The sequence below is a fragment of the Zootoca vivipara genome, chromosome 9 (assembly GCF_963506605.1).
Source record: "Zootoca vivipara chromosome 9, rZooViv1.1, whole genome shotgun sequence".
Classification (NCBI taxonomy): Eukaryota; Metazoa; Chordata; class Lepidosauria; order Squamata; family Lacertidae; genus Zootoca; species Zootoca vivipara.
Window position 1 is genome coordinate 56,235,781 of NC_083284.1, and position 9,235 is coordinate 56,245,015.

At 42.6% G+C, this 9,235-nt stretch overlaps 1 protein-coding gene across 2 annotated transcripts in view; it reads left to right on the plus strand.

Moving 5' to 3' along the window:
- PAICS (phosphoribosylaminoimidazole carboxylase and phosphoribosylaminoimidazolesuccinocarboxamide synthase) overlaps nucleotides 1–9,235 on the plus strand; it is a 72,453-nt gene that overhangs the window by 60,782 nt on the left and 2,436 nt on the right. For both annotated transcript variants that reach the window (XM_060278813.1, XM_060278814.1), the window contains 7 exons: nucleotides 144–341; nucleotides 4,662–4,840; nucleotides 6,020–6,199; nucleotides 6,299–6,412; nucleotides 7,878–7,961; nucleotides 8,051–8,231; nucleotides 8,458–8,616. In XM_060278813.1, the coding sequence (XP_060134796.1) occupies nucleotides 144–341; nucleotides 4,662–4,840; nucleotides 6,020–6,199; nucleotides 6,299–6,412; nucleotides 7,878–7,961; nucleotides 8,051–8,231; nucleotides 8,458–8,616 (1,095 nt within the window). The remainder of the gene's footprint in view (nucleotides 1–143; nucleotides 342–4,661; nucleotides 4,841–6,019; nucleotides 6,200–6,298; nucleotides 6,413–7,877; nucleotides 7,962–8,050; nucleotides 8,232–8,457; nucleotides 8,617–9,235) is intronic.

Below are 9,235 nucleotides of genomic sequence, written 5' to 3' on the forward strand. Positions count from 1 at the left end.
TGAATACAGTGCAAATTACTTCTGGAAAAAAACAACAACCATGCAATAGGGTTCCAAGATGAAGTTGCTAGGTTTCCTAATTGGATTGCAAAGCTGCTTTCAGAACTTAACAATTAAAACTTTATTTTTCCATCCTCCTCCAGAACTTAAACTTGGCAAAAAAATAAATGAGGGAAAAACAAAAGAAGTCTATGAATTGCCAAATCTCCCGGGATGTGTTCTGCTTCAATCGAAAGACCAGATAACAGCCGGAAATGCAGCTAGAAAGGATCTCATGGAAGGGAAGGCAGCAATCTCAAATACAACAACAAGCTGTGTGTTTCAGTTGCTGCAGGAGGCTGGTAAGTGGTGGAAATTATGGAGCTGCATTGGGGGAAACCACTTACTGACAAAACAATTTAAAGCAATAAAACCATAACCGGTCACTATGAGGTTACATCGCTTTGCAACTTATGAATACACTGTCCACCTGGTAATATGGAATCTAGTATGTGTTAAGTAGGTACTATTTTGACCACAGGGGATGCATTCTCAAGATTGCAACACCACATTTCTGGGGGAAATCACCCATGTAAAAAATGATAAAGCTACTCATTCCTTACACATACGTTACATGGAATGCCTGTGTCCTCCAGTACCACTGATAACATTTAAAGGCCTTGTTCAGGCAGTAGGCTTTAGCAGAGGCATCCCCAAACTTCGGCCCTCCAGATGTTTTGGACTACAATTCCCATAATCCCTGACCACTGGTCCTGTTAGCTAGGGATCATGGGAGTTGTAGGCCAAAACATCTGGAGGGCCGCAGTTTGGGGATGCCTGCTTTAGCATGTATTTGCACCTTATTTGTGACCAAATGAATTTTAAGCATTTGAAAGCATTCCGCATTGTCTGTTCAAAATAGATGCAACCCTAAATGTATTCATACTACATTTTGAGCATTCAAACTACGGTAGTTCACATACATTAAGTCTTACAAATGCCATAGAAGGTATCCTGGTATTATCCAAATATCGCTAATGGGGAGATAGCAGAGGCTGGGGGGGAAGTATTTTAAAGCTACCTAGTGAGTTTGTGGCTTGAGGTGAGAGTTGAACCAGGGACTCCCCAGCTACTACACTTCAGATGAGACCAAATGCCAGTGCAGTTGAATATCCACTAGCACAGCAAGGCTTCTCCCACCACCTGGTGTACCCCCCCCCCCACCCCAATCTGAAGGGTTGATGGAGGCTCTGGGGCAGATTTTAGGAGCGAGAAAAGAAACTGAAGATCCCATTGCACAGGCAAATTTCTGTGGCATATGTGAGTGTTATCAGTCTCCTTATGCCTTATCTCTCTGTGTGGATTATTCTGAAGAATGTGGGCCATGATTGCAGTCATGGGCCAGTAGCCTGGTATTACAACCTTTGTACATTAAAGTCTGTAGGATAAAGAATAGCCCTTGCAAACTATAGGTTATTCAAAAGTTCTAATAAAACTTGCATCATTATATTAGAATGAGCTTTTCAAACTTGCTTCAGGCCAGTGTGCTATGAGGAAATGGCGGTATTGAGCAAGCTCTTTGGTTTAAAAATTAACTCGTTTAGAGCCCTTTCTCCTGTTTCAAAGTGAACCCCCCCTGAACCATTGAAACTTTGCTGGTTTAAACATTGCCTACCTTTTTGGAGGCGAGAACGTCTGTATCTCTTCCAGATTAGTGCTGCAGATTCCCAAGCTGAACTTAATGCTGCGCTGCCAGAATATGTGATGGTATGCCTTTTGGGAAGAGATTGCTGTGTAAACTATGTCATTTAACCTTTCCCCCCACTCTTCCACAAAGAATATTAAAACCTAATAAGAGCTGGATGAACTAGGCCAATGGTCCATCTAGTCTTGCATCCTGTTCTCACAGTGGCCAACTAGATGCCTATGGGAAACTTGCAAGCAGGACATGAGTTTTCTCCCCTCCTGCAGTTTCCGCCAACTGATATCTATACCAGCTCTAAAGGTTTATTTACTATACTACCTGCTCCTTCTCAAAGATCCATAATATTCTCCTGCTACCTGGTCCTTGACAGCAACTAACAGGTTTGAGTTCAGAGAGCCATAGTAGTTGCCAAACATCTTGTATTAACTTGCATGGAATGCTGAGACTGAAATCCTATGCATGTGGAAGTAAAGCTCACGGACACAATGGGATGGGCTTCTAAACTTTTTTTTTTTTTAACATACTTTTTATTAATTTTACAAAATACAAAAAAACAAAAAAACGGTACATACTTAAACCCCTTTTCCACCTCCTTCCTACCCACCCACATGGGTCCTCCCCTGCCACAGAAGTATCCCATGTTTGTGAACAGTCAGAAATGGTCCATTTTATGCTTGGATTTCTGTCCTCCTCCCCCTCCCCTGACCCCAAAGCTCCCCCCTGCCACCAGGGAGCTCCAGCAAACCAGGGCAGTACGCAGGAGGACATCCATCCAACCATCTATTGTTATACCAAAAAAAGAGAAAAATAGATATAGGAAAAAAAGGGGAAAAAGAAAGGGCGAAGAAAAAAAAGAAAAAGAAAAAAACAATACAAAACAGAAAAATTTTTCTTGCATTCATAGTTGAAAAACCATATTTTATGGGCTTCCCCTCCCCCCCTTCCCCGGTTTTCATCCCTTTTTTATCATCTGCAACAGTTTCTTACTTTATAAAAATACACCTTTGTATCTTATACAACTTATAAATCAATTGTTAACATTTTCATCTAATATTCAAATCACTGAAAATTCAAACTCCCATTTTCTCTTCCCGTGCCTAATTTTTTTTTTCTCCCTCTATAAGCCTCCATATTTTCACATTTTCCAAAATCCATTCACTTTTAAAACTATAACTATTCTCAATTTAACCTTACATCCCCGATTACCGGCTCCACCCCCCCCAATCCAGCAAATTCCAAAATCAGCAGACCAGTTATAAACCTGTTAATCCATCCTTATAATCACAACATCACTTTCCCTTCACCCCACCCCCTGTTTACAGTCTCTTGCCATCCAGGTCACCATACAGGACCCCTGAATTTCTTCTCTTCTCTGCATATTTTTTCCTTCTTCCCTGTGGGCGTTCTGGAGTTCCAATAATACCAATCGTGCCCCCCTCAAAGGCAGGGCACTCCATCCAACTTTTTGTAGAGTAGAGTCATCATTTTTTTCATGGTGTGTTTCATTTTGTGTTGAATCATCACAGTCCTCATCTTCATCTTTTCCTTCCCCATCATTGTCATTCTCACATTGCTCTTTTTCAGTGTCAAAAGCTTCATCTCCTAGAAAATCATATTCCGCCATCACCTCCTGAAATTTCTGCTGTAACTCCTGTCGTCGTGTCTCCTCTTGACATAACTCTATTCTTGTTTCCCACATTAAGGTCAAAACAGACCGCTGGAACTCAGGGGAACACTTTTTTGTTGACATATTTCAGTCCTGCCAAGGTCAAAACTTATCACGTGGGGTGGAATATGATCACAGTTTATTTTCTCGACTCCATTTTAACAAGCTGGCTGCATTCTTCAAGTCTTGTTAACAATAAAGTTCGAACTCACATTTCACAAGCACTTAAGCCAAAAAAGAAATTCCACAAAGTCCAGAAACACAAAGTGAAGTAAAATTTGACTTATAAATCCTGATCAACTCACTGAATTGCCTAGGCTGCCGGCTCCCGAGGGAAAGAAAGGTTTTTCTTAGGCTTTACCTCATTGCTGCAGGGCAGTCATAAACCACAGTCTCTCTCCCCTTTTCACCCTGCATCAAAGGGGATATTCTCTTTGATGCCTTTGAGGGATCCTTTTGAATTACAAATCTTCTGTTTATGGCTTCGGGTTTCTATTTACTGTCTCTTTGTTGCCGTGGGGGGGGGGGTGGCTTCCTCTTTTCTCCCCTCTCTCCCAGACCAAATTGTTTTATAATCCAAATCGTGAGGTTACTTACAGTCTTTTCCAATCGTTTTATTTTCGGAAGAATCCAGCGCTCTCCGCCTTCGGCTTGAAGCTTCTCCCTGCTAGAATAACGTTGCCGCTCAAAATGGCCCCCGCGACTTCTACCCTCCTCGCTCCGGAGCTCTTATTAGAGCTAACCGAAGAGTTGGGGAGTCCGGATTGGGTCTGTGCCGAGCAAATTGCCCTCGGGACGCCCTTCCCGAGGTTCTAAGGGGCGCAGCGTTGCTCTCGCTGCCCTCCCCACTCCTAGCAGAGACGGGCCGTCTCGGAGACGAGACGAAACCCCGCCGATCGACGCTGGCGCTGAACCCGGAAGCCCGGGATGGGCTTCTAAACTAATATGCTTGGGCTTGCTGCACTGTAAAACCTCCTTGGCTTCGAACCATCCATAACTGTACTCCAGACATAGCAAAGATTAAAGGGGGAAAGTAACTTTTCTTTTCCTGCTCCAAGTTGTGTATCCCCCCCAGCTGCTATTTGCTTCTTATATCTATAGTATTTGTCTCCTAACATTGCTTATTTCTGTATGCTTCACCCGTCAATTTTGCGCAGGTCAAGATTGCTGTGCCAAACTCTTGAAATGTATTTTCTGTGTTATAGGCGTATAGATTATGGTTCTCCCCCCCCCCCCACACACACACACCGTTCTTGGTTTAGAAGCATGTTTCAGTCATAGGACTAATGAGTTGTTTAATTCCCTTTTCAGGAATTAAAACTGCTTTTGTGAGGAAACATAGTGACACGGCATTCATCGCTGCTCACTGTGAAATGATTCCAATTGAATGGGTTTGCAGAAGAATTGCTACAGGTTCTTTCCTGAAGAGAAACCCTGGCGTTGAGGAAGGCTACCGCTTTAACCCACCTAAGATTGAGATGTTTTATAAGGTGGGTAATGTAGATATGGCTTGGGTGTGGTGGTGGTCATGGGATACCAGACATCAGCTGATTCTAATAGACTTTTGGGAACGACTGAAGTCATTCCACTTTAGTAATATGTTAAAACCAGTAATATAGTAAAAAATTGGTGGTCCTTGCAGGGCCGGGTTTAGGTGTGATGAGGCCCTAAGCTACTGAAGGTAATGGGGCCCTTTATATGCCCAGCTGTCCTTTGTCAACAACAAATTGTCACTGTTTTTAGCGTTGAATATATGCTATATGGTAATTTATGGACTTAAAGGTAAAGGGACCCCTGACCATTAGGTCCAGTCGTGACCGACTCTGGGGTTGCGCGCTCATCTCGCATTATTGGCCGAGGGAGCCGGCGTACAGCTTCCAGGTCATGTGGCCAGCATGACAAAGCCGCTTCTGGCAAACCAGAGCAGCACATGGAAACGCCGTTTACCTTCCCGCTGTAGCGGTTCCTATTTATCTACTTGCATTTTAACGTGCTTTCGAACTGCTATTTATGGACTTAATAGGTATCTAAAGCCATTTGCACATGCAGAATGTAGGCACCCTATATATAGAAATGAGCAAACCAGTGATATTTTAGGGAGCAGGCTAGCAGGCGGGGCCCATTACTTACAGCATAGGAGCCTACACAACACAAAACACTGTTGCTGTATGTAGGTTTTATTTTATTTTATTTTTATTTTATATTTTGGAAATTTACATCGTTTATTTCCTTTTAATTTTTTGGGGGGAGGGGGCCAAGAGAGTTGGGCCCTAAGCTATAGCTTGTTTAGCTTATACGTAATTCTGGTACTGCGTGGACCTCAGGGATCCGCGTAGCCCACCCAGGGGGTCCATGGCACATACCTGTTGACTGGGACATCCTGGATTTTTTTGGGGGGGGGAGGGAGTGCTCATGTGACTCGCATGGAATATGCATGGTCCAGTTTTGCATAGTGGCACCATTCACATAACAAAAACTAACACAGAGATACCAACTTTTTCAAAAGTAGTGAGTTGATGCATCAAGTAAAAACGATGTACTTGAGCCAATAACACATTCCAAAAATTTCCAGTTCTTTCCCCCCGAAAGTGATGGTGTGCTTTTTTGAACTGGGTGCCTGGTGAAAATGCGAAGCTGTTCTAAATAAAATGCACTGTTTGTTTTATCAGGATGATGCAGCCAATGATCCACAGTGGTCTGAAGAGCAACTCATTGAAGTTAAGTTCAAGTTTGCCGGCCTTGAAATTGGGCAGACTGAAGTTGACATTATGGCCCAGTCTACTCGAGCCATTTTTGAAATACTTGAAAAAGCATGGCAGCCCCTGAACTGTACTTTAGTGGACATGAAGGTATAATAAAGTGATCTTTTAAAAGTGTGTGTCAATTTGAAAGCAACAATAAATTAGCTAACTTCAACTTTTCCCCACCTTCCTTTGGGATATTATTAGGTTGAGTTTGGTGTGAATGTAGCCACAAAAGAGATTGTTCTTGCTGATGTCATTGATAATGATTCTTGGCGATTGTGGCCATCTGGAGACAGAAAACAGCAGAAAGACAAGCAGGTAATTCTATGCTTATGGTTTTTTTTGTGTGTTTTTTTTTAAGCCAGTATTCTGAGCTCCTATCTTTTGCTCTTCTACTACTGCTGCAGAAACTCTGTGCTTGCAGCTTCATAGCCTGGGTTGCCTTAACCACAGTGGTACCTTGGTTCTCAAACTTAATCCGTTCCGGAAGTCTGTTCTAAAACCAAAGTATTCCAAAACCAAGGCGCACTTTCCCATAGAAAGTAATGCAAAATGGATTAATCCGTTCCAGACTTTTAAAAACAACCCTTAAAACAGCAATTTAACATGAATTTTACTATCTAATGAGACCATTGATCCATAAAATGAAAGCAATAAACAATGTACTGCAGTCACACAATCAATCAGTAGCTGAACTGGGTTCCACACAGTCAAAACAAAACAAAAAGCCACAAAAACTCAAAATAAATCGCAAAAACAGACAGACCTCAGCATAACACTCAAAACGGAAGCGTGGCACTCAAATCAGAAGCATAACACTGTTATGGAGCAAGTTCGGCTTCCGAAAACAGTTCTCAAAGGAACACTTACTTCCAGGTTTGCAGTGTCTGGGTTCCAAGTTGTTTGAGTACCAAGGCGTTTGAGAACCGAGGTACCACTGTATAGTGAAGGGGCCACCTTAAGCTTTGACCTGTATGGCACATTATAAAGAGAGTGCTATGTACTTAGCACGGGGCCAGAATGTACATAGCCTCCTCCATGGGGCAGAGCTGTGCCACTGAAACTGTACACTAGACACTTGTCTTCCAAAAGTATTTAAAGGGAGAAAGGAGAGTGAAGGCACCATGAACCTCTATTCTCACAATAATTGAAAATCCTCTGCTTGGTGTTGTACAGCAAGGTGGTAATTTGTGTTTTGGCACCGTCTTTGAAAACTTTTATTCTTGCTGTGTTGAGAAACGTCTTTATTCTCTCTGGCACCTGTTACAAGCAGAATAGGATGCTCACCCCAGCCCCAGCTTTTAAATCCACTGAGGTTTTAAATTTCAACTCTTCTTACCTTCGTACCTAGTGACCCAACCTTGGGTACAAGATCTGGGTGTGTGTGTGTGCATAATTGGCTGCTGATTGTTGGGAGCATAGCTTAAAATAATCATAATGTCATGAATTCCACACATTCAAATGTAATTTTCATAATTTGTTATAAAAAATATCCAAATGACCCTCATGTAACTAATAAAATAATGCTATTATCAATCCCATGTGAGTAATTGATTTTTTTAATAGTGAAATAAATATGAAAATAATTTTTAAATGTATGGAATTCATTTGATTGGTGTTTTTTTTTATTCAAATTTACCAATGATAAATAAAACGCACTACTGTGATTATGTGAAACTGGGTTGTTTCTTAGCACCTCAATTGAATTAAGACTCAACTTGGCTTGCCTTCATAGTCAGATGCTGTAACCAGTGGAATGCATTTTGTTTTCTGTTTCTTTTAGTCTTACCGCGACCTCAAAGAAGTGACTCCTGAAGCTCTGCAGATGGTGAAGAGGAACTTTGAATGGGTGGCTGAAAGAGTGGAGGTATTGGCACCAGCCTGCATGAGACAGGTAATTCTCGTTGCCTCTCATGCAAATACTTAAAATTGTCCTTTGACTTTCCTTTCTGCTAGCTTTTGTTGAAACCACAGAGCCAAGGCAGAGTGGTTGTGCTAATGGGATCCACTTCAGATCTTGCCCACTGCGAAAAAATAAAAAAGGCTTGTGGAAACTTTGGCATTCCTTGTGAATTACGAGTGACCTCTGCTCACAAAGGACCAGATGAGACACTTAGGATCAAAGCTGAATATGAAGGTAAAACTGATTTTGTTTAAACCTAGAGTGATGGTCATTGTTATTTAGCTTAGACCCATTGAAATCAGTGGACTTAAGTTACTTAAATGCACTGATTTCAGTCTATCTCTTGACTATAACAAACAGGAGATTATTTCTATTCTCATAAGAACAGTTTTCCTGGGAAGAGGATAAAGGAAGGCATGCATAGTATTTGATGCTAAGTATTTTTTGTATCAATTATTAGGTGATGGAATTCCTACAGTGTTTGTAGCAGTAGCTGGCAGAAGCAATGGTCTGGGACCCGTGATGTCTGGAAACACAGCATATCCTGTTGTAAACTGTCCTCCACTCTCGGCCGACTGGGGTGCTCAGGATATATGGTCATCTCTGAGGTTGCCCAGTGGTAAGTACCGGTACCTGCCCTTGAAACCAATTGCTGTTTGCAAAGAGGCAGTGCATATTTCAAGGTCAAAGCATAGCTATTCCGTTGCCCGTAATTTGATCAAAACTGCTCACTCCAGACACATTTGTCACTTAATCGGGGCTTAGGTAAAGGTAAATGGACCCCTGACCATTAGGTCCAGTCATGACCAACTCTGGGGTTGCGGCGCTCATCTCGCATTATTGGCCGAGGGAGCCAGCATACAGCTTCCAGGTCATGTGGCCAGCATGACAAAGCCGCTTCTGGCGAACCAGAGCAGCACACGGAAACGCCGTTTACCTTCCCGCTGTAGTGGTCCCTATTATCTACTTGCACTTTGACGTGCTTTTGAACTGCTAGGTTGGCAGGAGCTGGGACCGAGCAATGGGAGTGCACCCCATCGCAGGGATTCGAACCGCCGACCTTCTGATCAGCAAGCCCTAGGCTCTGTGGTTTAACCCACAGTGCCACCTGCATCAAAGTTAATGTGCATTTTCTGGGGGGGCTCCCTATTTTTGGAATGCTCTCTCCAGGGAGGCTTGCCTGATGCCGTTACATATCTTTAGGCACCAGGCAAAAACCACCTCCTTCTCCCAGGCCT